Source organism: Apium graveolens, chromosome 7 (assembly GCF_009905375.1).
Source record: "Apium graveolens cultivar Ventura chromosome 7, ASM990537v1, whole genome shotgun sequence".
Taxonomy (NCBI): Eukaryota; Viridiplantae; Streptophyta; class Magnoliopsida; order Apiales; family Apiaceae; genus Apium; species Apium graveolens.
In genome coordinates this window covers 35,173,156-35,195,525 of record NC_133653.1, presented here as the reverse complement: position 1 = coordinate 35,195,525, position 22,370 = coordinate 35,173,156, and the positions used below count along the sequence as shown (strand labels likewise).

General features: G+C 36.2%; 2 protein-coding genes across 2 annotated transcripts; one reads left to right on the top strand and one right to left on the bottom strand.

Moving 5' to 3' along the window:
- Positions 1-8,467: 8,467 nt before the first annotated feature.
- LOC141675273 (calcium-dependent protein kinase-like) lies at positions 8,468-14,540 on the top strand. The gene is made up of 8 exons (XM_074481984.1): positions 8,468-9,636; positions 11,326-11,469; positions 11,573-11,725; positions 12,684-12,799; positions 13,160-13,327; positions 13,414-13,541; positions 13,891-13,990; positions 14,071-14,540. Exons 1-8 carry the CDS (start codon positions 8,937-8,939, stop codon positions 14,143-14,145), a joined length of 1,584 nt encoding a protein of 527 aa, XP_074338085.1. The 5' UTR covers positions 8,468-8,936; the 3' UTR covers positions 14,146-14,540.
- Positions 14,541-16,562: 2,022 nt separating this feature from the next.
- LOC141675274 (peroxidase 42) lies at positions 16,563-18,331 on the bottom strand. Its single transcript, XM_074481985.1, has 3 exons — positions 18,067-18,331; positions 17,735-17,923; positions 16,563-17,466 (listed from the first exon to the last, which is right to left on the bottom strand). Exons 1-3 carry the CDS (start codon positions 18,301-18,303, stop codon positions 16,891-16,893), a joined length of 1,002 nt encoding a protein of 333 aa, XP_074338086.1. The 5' UTR covers positions 18,304-18,331; the 3' UTR covers positions 16,563-16,890.
- Positions 18,332-22,370: the final 4,039 nt, after the last annotated feature.

The following is a 22,370-nucleotide window of genomic DNA, read 5'->3' as shown; positions in this document are numbered from 1 at the left end:
CGCATGTAGGAGATGGAGCAACACCTTACTAACACTTTTAAACACTACTAGAGTGTTGTGCTATATAAACAATGGAAACCCTTTTTTCCATTTCAACGTGGGATACAAGTTTTCACATCTACAATTCCACCTTCAAGGGACCAACTTTGAATGATCGTATCTCATTCATCCCTTAACCATTTTGAGTGTTTCAAAGTACCTCGGAAAGCCCTCACGGAGGAGAACATACTCCAAGCAACACCCACTCAAGAACGGCTTAAAATGAATTGACAATGTGGGGCTCAATACCCATATTTTCCAACAATCCCCCACATAGATGAGATTAATATTTCAGTAGCACGCACCAGACAGACAGACACGGAGTTTGACTTGGTGATAGTTTCTTCGATAAGATATAGCATACGATAGGTAGAGAATGCTCCTTGAACCTTCGCTCGACTAAGCATGCCGACTTTATTGGTAGACAGTAGACGTGCTTGTCCTTGAACTGTTCGACCGTTTGTGTAAACGATGATATACTTATCACTATATCATTTCTGACTCGTTCAGCTCTCATGAGTATGTCCATTTTGGCCATGGAACATCGTCCTGGTTCTGTAGGAGTTTCTAAAGAATTGTGCCTCGCAATTCTCCTTTGAAGCGGCCCCACTTCTCTCCCACATAGGTGATCTTTATCTTATAGAGTAACCCGCGTTTACTCAACTGAATTCCATGCATTCACTCCTGAACTCCATGTATTCATCAAAGATCATTAAAAGCTCAAAGCTCAACCTCGTACCTTACGGATCTCACTGTTTCCTCATCATAGGAACAGGCCAGGGGTTACCCCCACAGTGATTTGGTCATCATGATTTAGTTGTCCCATTGAACCAAGTTCTTGGGATCTCCAGTCAGCAATGGTTGGGTGTCCACCATGATGTCGTTAAACAATAGGCTTAAGGCCCATCCCTCTCGATGATTTCTCAACCACTTCTTTTGATAACCCTTTGGTTAGTGGATCCGCGATATTATCTTTTGACGGTATATAGTCAATAGTGATAATTCCGGTTGAGATCAATTGTCTAATGGAACTGTGTCGTCGTCGTATATGATGAGACTTTCCATTGTACATCGTGCTCTATGCCCTGCCAATTGCGGATTGACTATCATAGTGAATCCCTATTGCAGTTACAGGGTTTGGCCATCTCAGAATATCCTCCAGAAACTGACGTAGATATTCAGCCTCTTCGGCGCATTTATCTAGTGCCACAAACTCAGCTTCCATCGTGGAATGAGTTATCAACGTTTATTTTGAGGATTTCCATGATATTGCCGCTCCAGCTAATGTGAACACATAGCCGCTCGTAGACTTAAGTGCTTTCTTGCTAGATATCCAATTTGCATCAGTATATCCTTTTAATACTGCTGGGTATCTGCCATAGTGCAGTCCATAGTCTCGAGTTCCCCTCAAGTACCTTAGTACCCTTATGATCGCTTTCCAGTGATCAGCTTCCGGATTACTCGTAAACCTACTCAACTTGCTAATTGAGTATGCAATGTCTGGTCTTGTACAGCTCATGAGGTACATCAGACTACCAATTATCCTCGAGTATTCCAATTGGGAAACAGCTACACCTTTGTTCTTGGATAGGTGCAAAGTCATATCCACAGGTGTCCTAGCTTTCTCAAAGTCATCCTTAAGAAACTTCTCAAGGATCTTGTCAACATAATGTGGTTGACTTAATGCGAGACCCTCTGATGTTCTAGGAATTTGAATTCCCAGAATTACACTTGCTAGTCCCATGTCTTTCATGTCGCATCTTGATTTTAACATGTCCTTGGTAGATTTGATCACTTTATCATTGCTTCCGGCAATAAGTAGATCATCTACATATAGTGTCATCATGACATAGCCACTCTCGTTATCCTTGTAATAGGCACAGCTATCATATTCATTGATTTTGAAGCCATTAGCCAGCACGACCTCGTCAAATTTTTCATGCCATTTATAGGCGCTTGCTTCAAACCATACAATGATTTCACCAATCTACAAACTTTCCTTTCTTGTCTTAGGACAACAAACCCTTCGGGTTGTTCCATATAGATTTCCTCATCTATGTCCCCATTTAGGAAAGCTGTTTTCACATCCATTTGATGTACAGTTAGATTACGCATTGCAGCAATAGCAAACATCATCCTTATGGAGGTTATTCTTGTTACAGGAGAATATGTATCAAAATAATCAAGGCCTTTTTGTTGCTTGTATCCTTTAATCACAAGTCTGGCCTTATACTTATCAATAGTGCCATCAGTTTTCAACTTCTTCTTGAAAACCCACTTGCTACCTAATGGTTTGCAACTAGTTGGCAAGTCCACTAGTTCCCAAGTATGATTCTGCATAATTGAATCAACTTCATTCTTGATGGCCTCTTTCCACATAGGCCCATCAGGTGAGGTAACCACCTCCTTATAGGTTTTTGGGTCACCTTCTTCGAGCAAATAGGTCATAAAATCAGACCCATAGGATTTCTCCGTTCGTTGTCTTTTGCTCCTTCTCACTACCCCCACATTTTCGTCTTCACTTTCGTCACTCTTAATATCGTCATCTACAGACTCATGAGATCGTTTAGACGTCGTAGGTTGTTGGTTTCCTGGATTACAGGGAAACAACGTCTCAAAGAATGAGGCATTCCTTGATTCCATAATGGTATTCTTTTGAATATCAGGAATCTTGGATTCATGAATAAGAAACCGATATGCAGTATTGTGTGGAGGATATCCGATGAAGATACAATCCACAGTCTTAGGACCTATCTTCACCTTCTTCGGTGTAGGGATCAGTACCTTTACAAGGCACCCCCACACTTTCAGGTGTTGGTAACTTGGTTTCTTTTTCTTCCACATTTTATAAGAACTTATATCCTTATTCTTGCGCATCGTAATATTTAAAATATTATTTACGCTTAAGATGGCTTCTCCTTACATCGATTGTGGAAGCCCAGAGCTTAACAACATCGCATTCATCATTTTTTTCAGAGTGTGATTCTTTCTTTCAGCCACACCATTTGACTGAGGGGAGTATGGTGCAGTGACCTCATGGATTATACCATGTTGTGAACAGAATTCCCCAAATGGTTCAACATATTCACCTCCATGATCACTTCGTATCATTTTGATTTTCTCAGTTTGTTATGTCTCAACTTCTTCTTTATAGATGTTAAATTTATCTAAAGCTTCGTCTTTACTTTTCAACAAATATACATAGCAGTATTTTGTACAGTCATCAATGAATGTAATAAAATACTTGTTTCCTCCTCTTGTTGGAGCGAATTTTAAATCACATATATCGCTATGTATTAGGTCTAGCACTTTGGTGTTCCTTTCCACACGTTTAAATGATGATCTCGTTAATTTTGCCTCAACACAAGTCTCACACTTATGTTTTGAATCAATAGTAAGTTTTGGTATGTATTCTTTTGCACTTAAACGTCGTAAAGTGTCATAATTTACATGTCCTAATCTAGCATGCCATAAATTAGGAGACTCAAGCAAGTAAGCAGAAGAATTCTTAATTTCATTTTCGTCCTTAACGGACATTACATTGAGCTTAAAAAGCCCATCAGTTAAATAATCCTTGCCTACAAACATACCACTCTTAGACAAAATAACTTTATCTGACTCTATTACAATGCGAAAGCCATGCTTATTCAACAGAGAACCAGACACAAGGTTCTTGTGAATATCAGGCACATAAAGTACATTCTTCAAAGTCAGATTCTTCCCAGAGGTCATCTTCAGGATCACCGTGCCTTCACCCTCAATGGTAGAAGTTGCTTAATTCCCCATGTAGATCTTCTCACCAGCATCGGAAGCTTTGAGGCTAGAGAAAATCGCCTTGTCTGAGCAAACATGCCTAGTAGCACAGTATCAATCCACCATTCACGTGGATTGGAACCGACCAGGTTCACTTCAGAGACCGTAGCACAGAGGTCTATGTCACCCATCTCCTTGGAGATATTCTCCACCATGTTTGCTTCTTTCTTCTTGTTGGGCTTCTTGCAGTCGAGAGACCTATGACCAACTTTATCACAGTTGTAGCACTTTCCTCGAAATTTCGACTTCGAAATCCCTCCCTTGGGTGCCAGCTTTGCCCCTTTACCAGAATTAGTCTTCTTGGGCTTGGAGCTTTGAGCATGCTCCACCATGTTTGCCTTCTCAGTGGCAACGTTAACTTTCTTCTCGGACCCTCTGTTGTCTTCTTTAATACGAAGTCTAACAATAAGATCCTCCATAGAAATCTCCTTTTCTTGTGCTTAATGTAGTTCTTGAAATCTTTCCATCCAGGTGGAAGCTTCTCAATAACAGCAGCGACTTGGAAAGATTCACTTATGACCATTCCCTCAGCATGAATGTCATGAATGATCACCTGTAGTTCCTGCACCTGACTGACTACAGTCTTAGAGTCTGCCATCTTATAATCAAGAAAGCGGCCAACAATCCACTTCTTTGCCCCAACATCCTCGGTTTTATACTTATGGTCAAGTGACTCCCATAAGACCTTAGTTGTTGGCTTCACGCTGTATACGTTATACAACGAGTCAGACAAACAATTTAACACATAGTTCCGACAGATGTAGTCGGAGTGCTTCCAAGCATCAGCAGCATACACAGTCTGCATGTTACTCTCAGCAGTGAGCAACGGTGGTTCTTCCTTAAGGAAGCGATCCATATGCAACGTGGTCAGATAAAAGTGCATCTTTTGTTGCCAACGTTTGAAGTTCGTTCCGTTGAACTTCTCAGGTTTTTCAGCATGTGCAGCAGGCACAGTTGGCATAACAGGTGCAGCAGGCACCACAGGTGGAACAGATGGTACGTGCGTCTGTACTATAGGTGTATGCACACCAGTAGGCACCGCAAGTATGATCGGAGGAGTGAATCCTGCCGATATCTGTCCAAGAGGAACACTAAACTGTCCAATGACAGTGTGTCCCACAGACACATGTCCCGAAGGCACATGTCCAACAGGCGTTTGACCCCCATCAGATCGTACGATCTGTGCGTTAGGGTTAATCGGCTTCTGGTGAATCCCATCAGATCCAGTGATCTGTGCATTAGGATCAGCCGTCATGTTCATCGGATCGTTCACAGTTTGATTCTCCATCGATCTGTTACTCAACAAAACAAGCAGATACAGATGTATCAGTCACAGATGTATAAAATAATAGCTTTAAGATTGTGAAACAATCTGCGATTAATACATACAACTAAAACAGTGTGTGCGAATAACAGTGTGCGAGTATAACTGTGTAAACCAGAAAAGTAAACGAAAGAGATAAGGATATGAGAGGGTTCTCGAGTCCAGTTGAAAGGAACTGTCTCCTTAAAGCTATTTCGCCTCTCACCGTATGTGCGAGCCGACAGCCTCCCAGGATAAAACGAGAAGACGGTGTCGTTGTACAAACGGCACCTCCGGCGAGCTAGAACAGAGCAAGAAACTATCACCGACGAGAGAGAGAAGAATAGGGTTTGTGTTTCGAGATGGCTATATTTTCTGAGTGTGTGAAACCCTAAACCCTATAGCGAAAATATATAGGCTTAGAGAAATGTGTGCACTACTTCTCTTATTTAATTAAACGCGTTAATTAAATTTAATTCGAGAGTCAATTATTATCCGTAATTGAATCGAATTATAGCTGTCAAATCAATTCATATTCGTATTTATAAAATAAATACTGAATAATGAATATTTATTTAAGAGCCCAAGCTCAGTGGAAAATTAGCAAAACTAGTCCGTGATTATTCGGCCAATTTTCTGCTACATTCGTGTCCGCACGTCGCACACGCGGGCAAGCCCGAAGGCTTCGCAAGCCTCAGATTACCCCTCGAAATCCCACAATTTGCACCCCCTGCGCGCGTGCGTAGGAGATGGAGCAACACCTTACTAACACTTTTAAACACTACTAGAGTGTTGTGCTATATAAAGCAATGGAAACCCCTTTTCCATTTCAATGTGGGATACAAGTTTTCACATCTACAATTCCACCTTCAAGGGACCAACTTTGAATGATCGTATCTCATTCATCCCTTAACCATTTTGAGTGTTTCAAAGTGCCTCGGAAAACCCTCACGGAGGAGAACATACTCCATGCGACACCCACTCAAGAACGGCTCAAAATGACTTGACAATGTGGGGCTCAATACCCATATTTTCCAATAAAATCTTTGAAACTTTTCCTTTTCTATAAATAAGTTTTTAAATTTTCTAACATACTTTTAATTTTAAAATACACATGGCAGGTTGTCGTTAATGAACCAAGTGCAGTTGACTACCCATGTATAAAACAAATATTATAAGAAAATAGGAAAAATTAGTTAGAACATCCCTGATAAAAGTTGTAATGGATTGTCAAATTTCATGTGAGATGACAATTTTGATATTGGAGTTGCATTACTAGATTTTTAAATTGGTTAATATATATATAAGTGTATATAGCTCTGTTATAAAAATTGACCGATTTTTTAAAAATCGCCGATAAATCGCTCAAAAATCAGTTAAAAATATTTGTTCGATTTGACCGATTTCCGATAAATCGGACGATTTTCAAATCGGTACCTCAACCAAATAAGTCCGATTTCTGAAATCTATAACACTACAAAATAGTGTATATTAAAAATCGTCCGATAAATCGCAAATCGGTACCTCAACCGAATAAGTCCGATTTCCGAAATATGTAACACTACAAAATAGTGTATATTAATATTCTTTTTCTTAGTCTATGTGTATTTATAATTCAATTTAGGTATTATGTAGACAACTTTTAAAAATTCCTAATATTAGAATACAATATTATCAAATTAATATAAAATTGAGTAAAAAAATATTAATATTTGCTAATTTGTCAAGATTAAGAACTATTTTCACAACCATACTTGGAAATGTCCAGTAGAAATGTTCAAAAAATCCGAAACCCGAAATCCGATCCAATCCGATCCGGAAAAAAACCCGAAAAGTCTGATCCGGAAAAAAGCCCGGCCCGGTTCGGCCCGGCCCGCGGGCCTTAAATGGGCCTCCTTTTTTCTCGAAAATCCGGCCCGGGCCGAAGCCCGAAAAGTCCGGATAAAAGCCCGGATTTAAAAAAGCCCGGATAAAAGCCCGGTTCAGCCCGGATAAAAGCCCGGGCTTTTTGAAAAGCCCGATTAAAAAACTGATTTTTTATATAGAATTTGAAAATATACAATACTTTTTATGATTTTTAAAATAATATATCATAATATTAGAAACAATTAAAGTATATATGATTATTTATATATTATATTAAAAATAATTATTTATTTCGGTGTCTAAACTACTCTATCTAATATATCAAGATATTATTTTCTCTGGTATTTAAACTACTCATAATTCGAGTTATAAAATATTAAAATATTTTTTTAATATATAAATAAAAAGCCCGGATAAAGCCTGGTTCGGCCCGATCCGGCCCGGCCCGCGGGCCTAAAACGGGCCTTATATTTTTTAGGAAGCCCGACCCGGCCTAATTTTTAAAAAAGCCGGGCCCGATCCGTTTTAAAAAAAACGGGCTTTTTAAAGCCCGGATAAAGTCCGGCACGGTGGGCTTTTTGTGCATATCCAGTGGGCAATGGGTTACTTTTGTGAACTGTGCATATTAGGGGTGAGCACGGTGCGGGCGGTGCAGTTTTTTCTTCAAACCGCAAACCAAACCGCACATGCGGTTTGATCAAATTTCTAAACCGCAACCGCACCGCATACCCTCAAAAACCGCATAAACCACACCACAAAAATGTGGTATGGTGTGGTGCGGTTCACTGCGGTTTATACATTACAAGTCCGAAAATTTTAAATAAATACAAAACCTAAATTTAATTAAATTTCCGAATAATATAACAAAGTCGACAATATTCTTCAATAATACAAATTAGAAATTCCACACTGTAAAGTTTAACGTAGAAGCTTGGCTCGGCAATTAAATGAGTTCATTATTAAATAGGCGGCTTTGTACCATGTGTCTCATTATTTTTGAAGAAACACAGATAGGATGATTTTCACGCAACAATTGGTTTTGCAGAAACAAGATGATCACTAAACAAGCACTCCGAGTATGTTAAATGAAATCAGATTTAATAAATGGAATCATGAAATATAAGTATTATATATATATATTAAATATTGCGGTGCGGTGCGGTTTGAACCGCATTTCAGAAATTTAAAATCACAACCCGCACCGCACCGCACCGAGCGGTTTATTAAAAATTAAAACCGCAACCGCATCACGAAAATTAAAAACCACGTTTTGCGGTGCGGATTGGTGCGGTGCGTGCGGTTTTTGCGGTTTGTGCGGTTTTATGCTCGCTTCACCCCTCGTGCATACCGTGAAACATGCTGGTGTTGTCCTAAAGTTAAATTTACCCATATTTTACACCTGTTTTGTTTGTAAAAGGGGACCAATCTGTAACTGTTCTACATTCATTTCTTTCTGTCTCTTGTTAAATTCAAACACCCTTTGCTTTTACACATAGGATTTCAAAACTGTCCTTTATGAATATGCTCTTCAATTCTTTCCTTTATCCACTTTCATGTTTTTTCAATTAAAAATCCAATATTTATGTTCTTTTCTTGAGTTTAAGCACCTTTAGTTTACTGGTTTTGCCCAGTTCTTGAATTTGAGCATTTTATAGAAAATAAAGATTGGGTTTTTGTGTTAAAAATCTAATCTTTTTTCCCTTTTTCTTGATTTTAGAAACTTTAGTTTACTGGGTTTTTTCAGTTCTTGAATTTGGGCATTTGACATAAGAAAGATTGGGTTTTTGTGTTAAAAATCTAATCTTTTGCCCTTTTCTTGATTATATATACTTGAGTTTACTGGGTTTTTTGAGTTCTTGAATTTGGGTTATTTGTATACACAAGTCTTGATCTTGGTTTTTGTGAATTGCAAAAAATGGGAGGTTGTTTCAGCAAGAAAGATAATCAAGCTAATGGGCCTAGATCAGGTGGTGCCACTGCATATCATACAGTTACTGCTCAAAGCTATGAAAAGTCATCTCAAAGGCCTCAACAGACTCAAACTCAGCCTCAGGTTCATCATCCAAGTCCATCACCTAAGCCTAGGCAGGTTACTAAATCTGACCCAAACACTATTTTAGGTAAGCCATTTGAAGACATTAGGGCTACTTATACTCTTGGTAAAGAATTGGGTAGGGGTCAATTTGGTTGTGTCTATCTTTGTACTGAAAATTCAACTGGTCATTTATATGCTTGTAAGTCGATTTTGAAACGAAAGCTTGTTAGCAAGAATGATAAGGAGGATATGAAGAGGGAGATTCAGATAATGCAGCATTTGAGTGGGCAGCCTAATATTGTGGAGTTTAAGGGTGCTTATGAGGATAGGCAATCTGTGCATCTTGTGATGGAGCTTTGTGCTGGTGGGGAGTTGTTTGATAGGATTATAGCTCAGGGACATTATTCGGAGAGAGCGGCTGCTACGCTTTGTAGGCAGATTGTGAATGTTGTTCATGTTTGTCATTTTATGGGGGTGATGCATAGGGATCTCAAGCCTGAAAATTTCTTGCTTTCTAGTAAGGATAAAAATGCGATGTTGAAGACTACTGATTTTGGGCTGTCTGTCTTTATTGAAGAAGGTAAATATATTATACTTGTGTGTGTGTGTTCTTTTTAGCGTAGTTATATTGACTGTGTGTGACCTTGTTTAATTATTGCTATAGTAATGTCAATTGATAGATAAAATAAAACTGTTATAGTAATGATTACCTGGAATAAGCTCCCATAAAAGATGATCTATGGTATCATGTGGTATGTGCATTGCAATGATCATTTGTACAATGTACTGATGTTTATAACGAAAAGTACCATAAAGCCTACCAAGTGAATTATGTGTATCATTTTGGATCTATATTCCATTTGAGATAGTTGGCGCCTGGCGGGTTATCCATTGAGAAGTAACCTATTGATGGTTCACGAAGATTGATTTCATGTTACACTTGTAGGCATTATTTTTTTTGCAGGTTTTCGTTGAAACTGTTTCGTTACAAGAAAAAGATTGATTTCATGTTACCCATGTAAGCATTAAATATTTTCGAAGGTTCTAGTTGAAATTCTTTCTTAACAAGTGGTGGACTACTTACTATGTTTACAGTCATTTTTTTTATGCTGATCATGTTCAGAGCATTCTAAGACGTCAAATTCCACCTTTACCCTTCTCTTCTAAGATCGAGTACAAACAGGCTTTAAGACTGTCGAGTTTATGTATCTTTCTTTGGTTATTTGGGTAAGGTGTACAAGAAGTTAAATATGGACACATACATTTGCCTCCACTGTTGGTAACTAACCAAGGATGAGGATCGGGGGATATAAGCTAGGCTAAGCCTTGCAGATATCTCTTTATGTATCATTTGGATTGATTCAAAAGTTCTAGCATGAAATCTCTTTCAAATTAATAATGCTCACATAGTAAGGCTTATTTTTTTCACGCTCTTTAGCACTGTAAAATCCTCTTTCAAATAGAATATAACGAAGGAATCTGGTCAATTGTCCTTTTTCATGTTTTCTAGATTGTGCATTCTATTATAATTTTAATTGACACATCAGCTTAAGGTGAAGTCGGATGCTCAATTCATGAGTATAGAGTTCGAACAATTACACTGGAAACCACAAGATATTTAGCTCTACTTGATAATGGTATATGTCTACAGGTCGATACATGAAATCGATTTAATCAGTTGGTCTTATATATAGGGATCAATTTATATTACAAAAAAGGTAATTTAAATAGAAGGTTATTAACATTCAAAACTTTTAATCTGTCTGTTGTGACTTCTATGTATACTGATGCAGGGCTCCACGTATATTGAATTACTAAGGGAGTGAGAGTTGTATAGACCAGACCCATTTGTTTTATGATTTATATCTTACTTTTTTGATAGTATTTCTGGTAGGAGTTTTTGTTAATTTTCTTAAAAAGAAAGGACCTCAAGGTGAAGCTCGCAATTGTCAAACATAAATCCTTGCGTTCTCAAATTTTTGATTATTTTTTTGCACTACCGGTCTGATCGTTTCACATGGTTAGCTACACAACAGATCTATTGTTTTGCACCCTCCAGTTCACAATTCCTTATTTTCATTAATGTATGAAAGCGCCGAAGCGTGCCATAAATATATATATGTGGCTTACTACTTGCTGGTTTCTTTTAATCTACTACGTATATAATCTTTCATTTATCCTCTTCTTCGACTGACCTTGAAATAGCTGCTTTCATGTTCTTATGTTTATAATATCATATACTTATTGATCTTACTAATTATAATTTCAGGGAAGGTATACCGTAATATAGTTGGTAGTGCTTACTATGTCGCTCCTGAAGTACTACGGCGTAGTTATGGAAAGGAAGTTGATATCTGGAGTGCAGGAGTTATTTTGTATATCTTACTCAGTGGCGTACCTCCATTTTGGGCTGGTAAATGCAACTTTTTCGGTTCTCTTAGAATTTCCATATTTGTTTTTCTTTTATACATAGCATGTGCAGAAAAGAAGATACTATATTAGCTTTCTTTCTGCAGAAAATGAAAAAGGAATATTTGATGCTATACTGGAAGGTGAGATTGATTTTGAAAGCGAACCATGGCCATCAGTCTCAAACAGTGCAAAAGACCTTGTTAGAAAGATGCTGACACAGGATCCAAGAAAAAGAATTACCTCTGCACAAGTTCTTGGTATGCCATTTCTTTCTCCGGCCTGCATATAATGAGTTAAGCCTCGTCCGTCCACGGACTCATGATTTGTATCAAGTGTACATTAAATAGAAAAAAACAATAATGAATGTTCAAATTTATGATTTTCAAAGAAAAAATTACAAATAGCAAAATCTGAACATGAATTTTTTTTTTACTATGTACTCTAGAACTTAACATATAAGTTGGTAGCAAATTTATAACTAATAAAATAGTACATAATGTATAAATAGCATAGAAAGAAATTATAATACTAACCTCCGAGTCGATGGCTTCTAATTAATATGTTGGTTTATGGTACATCTAAATATTTTTTGCATAAGGTTGAAATCATAGAAACTTGACCGGATAAAGCAAATGGAGAGTTGTTTAAATGAATAGTAAGAGTCGATTTCTGTGATTTATTCTCTATCTTAGAATATAGTTCTTTAGTCGCTGTTTTTCTTAATTTGGCTTTTTTGGAGATATAGTTTGAATCTGCTGTCTCAAATGAAGAGCTTATATTTAGAATGGAGGTCTTATCTGCTGAGTACGTTGTATTTAGTCTCCAGGTTACGGAGGAGTAGACTTTCCTATATGACCCATTTGGATGAGATATACCAGACTAAAGATCTTGAAAACTGTTTCTGAACTTCTTTTGTGGACATAATAAGTTGTAAATTTATGAATTTTAGCTCTCTAAAATGACCATTTTTGTTGTATTCTTTAAATTATAGAGTTTTTGAGGGTTCACATTATGCATCCAATTGTCTACACATCCATCCAACACGTAGATTTAAGAGATTATTCACTTGGCGCATGTTTTACCGTGAATTAGTTATATTTCTGTTTAATGTATACTATTTTTGAATAGAGTATTATTATTTTCAATCTAGATTAACTTTCCTGTATTGGCTTTGCTAGCTGTTCTTTATGTTGGGTATATTCTTTTTCTAAATAGAACATCCATGGATGAGAGAAGGTGGAGAAGCATCAGACAAGCCAATAGATAGTGCAGTCCTCTCTAGAATGAAACAGTTTAGAGCAATGAACAAGCTCAAACAACTTGCACTTAAGGTAAGCTTTCACAATTTCCTAAGTTAAGTTTTTAATGTGTTTTATATGTAAGCTGCTTGTGATGACCACTTATAGAATTCTATTTTGAACTTTTAGCTGGACCTTGTTAGATGCAGTATCTTATGCAATCTATTGAACTTAATTTGCTTTATCTCATGTTTGCTTATGCCTTATACTTGCAAGATCTAAACACAACCCTGTACATATATATTGATTTCATTCTTTGCTTGACAGAACCAAATGTAAATGTTTGTTTGGATAAGCATGACTTTACAGATGTTTTTGCTCTTTAGTAATGGTAAAATAGGTTCAATCCTGAAAGTGAATGTTCTATAATTTTGGTCCAATGATTGTGTTCAGGTCATTGCTGAAAGTCTGTCTGAGGAAGAAATTAAAGGTCTTAAGGCTATGTTCACAAACATGGATACAGACAGAAGTGGTACAATCACTTATGAGGAACTAAAGTCAGGACTGGCACGGCTAGGCTCAAAGTTATCAGAAGTGGAAGTCAAACAACTGATGGAGGCCGTGAGTTTTGTTATTTAGCGATAGCATGTCTTTCGACCAATTTTCTTGTTATGTATTTGTACTTATAAGTTCTTGCGGCATTTCAGGCGGATGTAGATGGAAATGGCACAATTGACTACCTAGAATTTATTACTGCTACTATGCACAGACACAAGCTTGAAAGCTATGAGCATCTATACAAAGCATTTCAGTATTTTGACAAGGATAATAGTGGGTATGTTAAGTCTTCTAATAATGTCCTGGGTGTGTTAAAAATTTCTTCTTGGTTTAGTTTAGCATTTGATGTGATAATTATTACCATTCCCAACATCTCGTTAATCAAATTTGATAAATAGCCTAGGAAACACACATATGATGAAGTCTCGCAACTCCAATGTAGTACTTGATCTTAAAAGTCCAGAAGGAACTCAAAGCTTTTCTTCAGTAATGATAGTTATTGTTATATGCACCTGCACCCTGTGTTGCACAAATTGATCAGCTTAACTATTAACTACGGTGTCTGCCCCTTATTGTTCAAGTGAATGCCTGGAAGCTTTAACTCGGTTATCTGATTCTGGTTACAGTTTTATTACGAGAGATGAACTTGAATCAGCAATGAAAGAGTATGGAATGGGTGATGAAGCCACGATTAAGGATATAATCTCAGAAGTAGATACAGATAATGTAAGTTGGCTTGAGTTCAAAGTTCTTTAAATTACTCTTAAGAAATTGTGTATTGATGATGGTTTTCTTTCTACATTTAGGATGGAAGGATTAACTATGATGAGTTTTGTACAATGATGAGAAGCGGAGCAAAACAGCAAGGGAAGCTTTTCTAATGTCTAGCTAATCTGTAAGCTTCGAACCCCGTTTCTTCTCATTCTCATCATTCTCACCGATAATGCGGTGGTTACTTGTGAACAGCAGAACAGAAGGCAAATTCAGCAATAGGTATAAGGTTCCCAGTTGTCTTTATCTAGACATTGACTACAAAGAGATGGGCAATTAGAGTTGATGAGTTTCTTTTGCTTGTATTCCAGTATAACGTGCTTGTTTATATATGATTTTGAGACCTGATTATCATGTTGAAGTGTCCCGTTTCCATTCTTTTGGCCACACTTGTTAATTAAGACTTAAGAGGTCGTGCATGAGAAGATTTTATACTATTTTGATGGTTGACAAATTACATTTGTATGAGGTGATGTATTGTTGATATTTGACATTCTTTTGAATATTGATAGAGCACCTATCATGTTTTGTTGGGTATGCGAAAACAGCCTCTCTATTTGCAGTGGAAAAACAGTCTCTCTATCCTAATTAAGGCTTGTTCGAGTTGGCAAAAAACAGCCTCTACCCCTAACAGGAAAAAAGTCTCTCTACTCCTAATGAAGGTTTCTGTACATATACCCTGCATTGATCATGCTATATGGGCAGTTAGATCCCTATTATCCCTTTTGGTTATCTTTTCCTTAGCTCTAGCTTTTGCACTCATTATCTTCATAATAAATTTGAGTCTTCTTCAGTTATAAATACTTGTTAAAGAAGGCAAGTAAAACTGAGTTGTCGGCATTGGTTTTAGTACAAACCATGGTCCTCATTGTTAGAGAAGACGGAAAGCTGTTGTTATAACGTAATTCTTTACTAACAAATGTTAAGATTACATCACGGATAAGAGAAAAAGAGAGTTGCAAAGTAAATTAGACGATAGAAGAACAGAGTAAGATTGAAAATGACAATGATTATAGACATTGTAGGCATTCCACTTAAACATTGATAGCATAGCTAGCACTCAGCTTTCTATTCAAGAACTACATGGAGTGAGGGGGTGGCAGTTTCAGATATGATAAAAAAGGATTCTGAAATGGCATAGCTTTAGCAGCCATCTGATGCTGGTTGTCTTATCATCTACGGGGGAAGGGGCCAGAAAGTATTCCAAGCGAGTTCCCTATTTTTGGCCTTTGGATTCTTTTAATTTTCAAACATGTAGAGCAAGCTGATTATTTCAACAATGCATCTTAAAATGCTGTGTGAAATTTCTGTTTATCGATGCTTGAGTAATTACTTAAGACACGTCTTTTTATGACTTAAGAATACTTGAGATCTCCCTCGCAGACTAATCTAATCGGAGACATGTGCTCTTAAGTTCTTCCAGATGGGAGGAATCGAGCTCACGTCTTTTGGACAAATCATGTGTAGAATGGCGCAATGCTTAGGCACATGCGAAATGAATGAATCCTGATGGCCTGCTCAATAGGGAAACCATAATTTGGGATGTTCTACACAAGTAACCCCAGGTATGCACCATTATAATTTCTAGGATATCATTTGCTTGCGGAGTGCAGATAAAGGGGTACTCGCGCTTAACTTAGAGTGTCGTGTGTTGCTTTTATTGCCTTCACATTTCAAATTCACTTGCTTTTGTTGTAGTTCTGAGGAATTGAAGAAAAGAACAGTTTCACAAAATTAAAAGGCTACAAATATAATACCTCAATTATCAAGTCCAGAAACTCGGAAGAAAATTACAACTCTACAACCTTCCCCTTCAAACTAAATCGTTATTTAGTCTGTGTTTTTCAGATCCTTTTCGTACTTGGTTGGTTGTTCGAGTCCTCACATTATTTTTTGAAAATTGGTTTCATCCTCCTCATACTTTCTTCCAAATGGTTCTCCTTTTTTAATTATAGCATAATTAGATAAACATTTGTCTATAAAAAATATCCTAATTACCGCAAAAAATGCACACATGTTTTGTCAATATCGAACAACAATAAGAGATGTACAAGTTTAATAGCAAGATGTATTATTGTTTCTGAATTATTTATGTATATTGTGCAGGCATGCAACTTCATTGCTTGTCAATTTGTCATATAGTATTGAATTGTTTCAGAAAACTTCAACAACAAGGCCCATCTCCTAATTCATAAAGAAGGTCCCCCTTTTGTCTATACATCATAATTACAAATCTGTACCTACCATCCATTATATTATTTGTAACGTTTGCGTTTGGGCTTTGGATAAAGTCAAATTAGATTATGTATCGGAATCTTATCTCACCTCCATGGGTCCCCAGTCCTCATCAGTCACCACCTTTGCACAAATGTGCTCGACTCAACTTTTTCACTGGTTTCCCAGTGTATGATTCAGTTAAATTTAACCTGTTTTTATAGTTTTCAAAGCCAATGGGGGTCTAAGAATGTGCATCAAATGCTCTTTGGATCATGAGATTTCAACCCGCTTACCAGGAATGAAAAGATGATACACTAATTATAACTTGCATAAAGCATTCATCATAAAGAAAAAGCAATGCATCAATACACCCTTCATCACCATCCATCCAACCATCTATACATACATCTCAACATTCACAGTACCCATAACAGATCAAACTAACAAGAAGGGAAATCTACATTAAAACAACAGAGCTAGCCCAGAGAAATCCAGGGCTTAAAAAGCTTAGCAAAAAGCCATATAGAAATAGCCAAATTTATTTTGTAACCATCTTTAAGTTCCATGCACATGGCATGAAAAAGTAGAGGTTTTGGCTTCTTTCAATACACAAAGCTATTGCTTAGCAACAACTAGATTTAATGATGCTTGTTAGCAACATTGCATTGCAATCTGATCTCACCCTCAGTGCCAGTGAGAGGATTGTTCTCAGTAAGTTTAGTGATGGCTCTTGAGTATTCCTTGAAGAAATAATCTTGGCTTTTAGCCATTTTCTTCACATATGGCTTGGTTCTCTTATCAGTGGCTAATTGATGATCCACTATCAACAGTCCCTTGTTGTCCAATATGTTTCTGTAGTAATTGTTGTCCAGAATCATAGGGGTACCTCTGTCATTTCTCACATACTGTACTGCCTTTGGGTCTGGGATCTGGTCAGGGCACTTGTGTAGCATGTGCTCAACATGACCAGGGTTCAAGGCAGGGTCGACCTCAGGGTATAATCTGTGAACCAACTTCACACAATGAGTTCTTCCAACACTGTGAGATCCTAGCAAGGCAACAAGTCCAGGAGTGTCAATTCCCATGGCAGCAAATCTGTCAAGAACAACAGTCATGCTTTCATTGTGGTCAGGGAGGTATTGCTCTAGTATATCTGCTCTGCTTTTTCTTCCATCTCTTCTTCCTGTTTTAAGAGGGATGTGTGGGCCTCCAAGCTGCAAAACAATCATGTTTGTTAGCATATGGATAAGATAACAAAATTCAAGTAACAGTCCAAATCTGGTTAGTTTCAGACAAGGGTGCAATAATCAAATCTGTTTAACAATGGAAGCTTTAAGAGATCTAATACCCTGACAGAAGAAAACACAGTTCAACAATAATTACCTAATTGGAATTTAAAGTACTAGATCAGGAAAATGGAGAATTTATCTTGAAAAGCACAATAACTGAAGTATAGGAAAGGAGAAAAGGTAGGTAACTTACAGCAACAATGCCATCTCTACCAGATAAAACAAGAATATCAGCACAGGAAACAACTCCGGGGCACTCTCTCTCCACAGCTTCTTTAATAGTTTCAATATATCTGAAATTTCTGAGGCCAAAGCTCCTGTCTGTTTCTTTCTCAGACAGAGTCCTCCTTGTTGAGTCCAGCAACAATGAAGCATCACATCTCTGAAATTACCCACAAAACATAAATCAGTAAACATGTAGGTGTCAATAGTGGCGGAACCAGGATTTCGAAACAGTTAGCTAAAAATATATATAATGTGTGTAATACTGTACATAATAATGGATGGTGCATGTATTTTATATACCTGAACAGCACAGTCATGGAAGATGTTTCTGAGCCAAGAGAAAGCAGTGTTCTTGTGGCGCTTGTAAAGAAGCTGGACTTGTTCTTTGATGATATCTTCAGCCTGTGGACATGAATCTTTGTAAAAGTTCATGACAAGGCCTGGACCAGCTGAAGCAACCTCTTCAACTTCATCTGCAAAAGCAGAGATTGCAGAGAAGGATAAGAGAGCAATGAAGAAAAGAGTTTTGGAACCCATTTTGTGTAAGATGTTATGAGTTAGCTATGCTCACTCCCAGCTCTTAAATAAGCCAAGAGACTAGCCCAGCGGTTAATTACAAAGTTGTTCCATGTGGGTCAAAAATATCTAAATTGTAATTCCTTCATCCGTATTTTACTGAAAAGCATTTACTCTGCTAAGGACACTGGACAGTGGACACTCAATCTCATTACAATTCCAAATTTGCATGACTAAATTATTTCTTGTTTATGTTGGCCCAAACTTTTTTGTGCAAGGTGAAGGGTCAAGTCATATCTTAACCTCTTATAAATTTTTACTCCCTCGTCTCAACCATTTATTTACATTTGGTCCATTTGTTTATATTTAATTATGGATTTATTTTTTATATTTTTAAAATTTTACTAAAATCAAAAAAATTTATAATGTAAGCCATTAAAAGGACATTACAAAAAAAGTGTAAAGAAATGGTTACTACATAGGGAGTAGAATTCTTTATCAATCATATTATCTTCTCTTTAATACTTTTTTTGAATAATATCCAAGTTCAAAAATATATTTGTAAAAACATAATTATATTTTGAAAAAAATTACAAAAATTCTATTTTTCATAATATTTTTGCAAAAATTATAATCTTCTGTCATTCGATTCAACTAGATATAATCTCGATCAGTTTCTCAACTCCATGCAATCTAAAATGTAACCAAAAAAACTTGATTCAACTAGCTACATATATGGGTGATTTTAATTTAATAATATTTTTATATATATTTTCAGAAAATATTAAAATTGCAAAAAAACTTAGAAAAGTTAATATTTTTGTTAATTTCTTTTTTATTTAAACACGAGTCTGCATTAATATCCATTATTTGGATTTTTTCAATTTTTATGAATTATAGTTTCACCAAAATAAAATTGTTTGATTAGAACTTAAAATGACAAATATGAAATATAAAAGAAACGTATGTTAAACAATAAACGATACATGTTGTCAATTTCAGGACTTCGATGATCTGTTTCAATCTATCCAATTATATATGGAGGGAAAAATATAATATTTATACACTTTAAGATCGAGATCTCAAAGACATCTTCTTCTTGACTTTAAGCTATAAATCCATGAAATTCATAAATGCGTATTGGATTGTTTACTGACATTTAGAATTGGTCATAAATAATTTCACCAATTTGACATTATTTATTAAGCAGGAATCTTGGAGACAAGTAGATACTAACTTTTTATTTTCTGTCTGTTTCGTTTGAATTACACGTTATCGTTTAGTCAGAAGACATCACAATTTACAATAATATATTACTTACTTCTTTCATCCCATCTATTTTTTACGATTTTTTTTCTCATATCACCTTCTTTTTTATATGAAGTATACTTTTATTTTTTAATTTTTTTTATAAAGATTTGAATATTGAATCTTATTTTAGAAGAATTTTTTTTTAAAAAAAAGATATCGAGAACTATTTTTTATAAAATACTTAAAATACGTATCAAATTTCCGTCCCCGATATAAATAATTGGATAAGACAGAGGGCTTATTATTTATCGCATAAACAAACTATCACAAGTTCAACGCATTAACCATACAAATTTCCGTTAAATTTAAATATTTACAGCAAAAGTGATTCTATAAAATTAATTCCCTCGTCTCATTACAATTTCCTGAAGAAACTTTATTTAAATCTCATATTGTATCTATCAATAAAGTATTCACTTTCCTCATTTTCAAACTTCTTTTCCCTTCTCTTGTTCATCATAACTTTAGAGACATATACGAATATAAAATTCTAATACAGTAGACATAAAATTTATATTATATGCTGAACTTATATAAAAAATCAAAATAAAATAAATACCGAATTATCCTAATATATATAACATAATAATAATAATAATATAAATATATATATTCCAACATCCCCATCAAACTCATGATACTGCAACAATGAGCATGGAGAGTTTGTCAGACAAGAAACGAAATCACGAAATCGAGTGAACTTTTGTAAAAATATTAATAATATGAAGCGAAGATTGAACAAAAGGTGATGAGATAGTGATTTGCATAAGATAATGGTAAGTAAGACGGCAATCAATTTCAATATGTTTAGTGCATTCATGAAATACCGAATTACGTGTAATATGAATTGCACTCTTATTATCGCAATATAACGGAGTGGAAGTAGGAAGGCTAACACCCAAATCTGCAAGTGTTAGGGCGGAAAACACGCGCTAATAATACACGCAAGTATACGCGTTCGCAAGTAATATAGAATATTTTCTAGTTCGTTCCCACAGAGACTCAGACTAATTATGTTCAATTACACTTACTCACCAATGTATTATTACTTCTCAATGTTAAGACAATAACACGTAGATTTGATTAACTAATTATTAACTATAATTAACTGCGAGAATTAAACACTTAATTGACACTTGAATTAACAATATTAAACACACATGAGATCATAACTTCATTACTACTTCCTTCAATAGTTATTGTTATTACCCTTAGCATGTAACGATGATGATATTAATCGAACAACACTAAACTGATAAAAGCCAACTTTCGTTGTACTAATACCATTCTACCAAACACCCACAATTAAGATAGAAGTTAAATAGTCATCAATTATGTTGAGACCCTATATGTCTACATAATTTGACAACATAACGATTTAAACACAAGTTATTCCTTATGATTACACAGGGCAAGTAAAACGGTTAGAGTTACCTACTAATCATGCATACACATACATGAACCTATGCTAGCATGGCAAGTTCTAAATCTCAAGCTCCACCGTCACTTCACAAGAGATTAACACCCTATCCTATATGTTCGCGACGCACATAAGACGAATAAGTACAACCAATACTAGATATCATACAATCATCACATACTAAGATATTAAACAACTAACTAAAGAATTCCATAGCAAATCTGTTACGACCCTATGATCACGATTAGCCCATGATTGAACTCATCGTCACCATGGGTTCATATGAAAACATGACAATAAAACACACGAAAATAATTAATAAAACTACTTATATTAAACCAGAGTACGTCACAAGAGTAAATAGGTTCAAAGTAAAGAAAACTAGCATCCACTGTTACAACGAATAAAAGAATCACAAGAAACTATGTTTCCTCTTCGTTGCGATGTGCTAAAACGGTCTTCTTCCTTATCTCCTTGATCCTCGATTAATACCACGATTCAACACACGTGAAACGTCTCTGAAAACTACTTATATAGAAGCCCCACAAAACCCAACCATCTAAGAAGTCAGAAGTCCAGCAGAACAAGAACTCTAAAAATCAGATTTTTAATTCGCGCCCCTGAGCGGCCGCCCAACAATCTTGAGCGGGCGCCCAGCTTCCTGAGCGGCCGCCCAGCCAGGCTGAGCGGGCGCCCAGCACCTTTCTGTAAAATTAATTATTTTGCTCCCGTTCTCTGCTGCATTCTGCTCCTATCTTCCCACTTGCAATGCCAAACACATACTAAGGCTTATTCTTGATGAAATCTCTCCACAAACGCAGGGAACACCCTGAAATGCACAAACACTAGAAAAACGCACCAAATACACAAAATACTTGATTTCAAGACATCAATTCAAGCCATTATAAGACGTTCTAAGTGGTATAAAATGCCACTTGCGATCAGAAGCCATTGCAATCAAAGTATGAATAGCCATCATATTTGCAACAGGCTCAAAAGTCTCTTCATAGTTCAAGCCATACCATCAGATGAAGAATATCTAGTATTCATCTCTAAAGAAGTTTCCACAGCCTTGTTATCAGTAAGATGTGTACGATTATACAAATCAGCAATGTAATTAAATTGACACAAAAGATACCCCTTTGGTTAGCCAGCAACCTCAATTCCCAAAAAGTAACGTAGCAAACCCAAATCTTTCATAAAAAAATAACGACCCAACTCACGTTTCAGTGACTCAATACCATCACAATCATCGCCAGTAATAATCATATCAACAACATATAAAGACAATATTATACGACCAAATTAATAAAGTATAGTAGAACACTTCTCAAACTAACAATGTGATGATTGACAA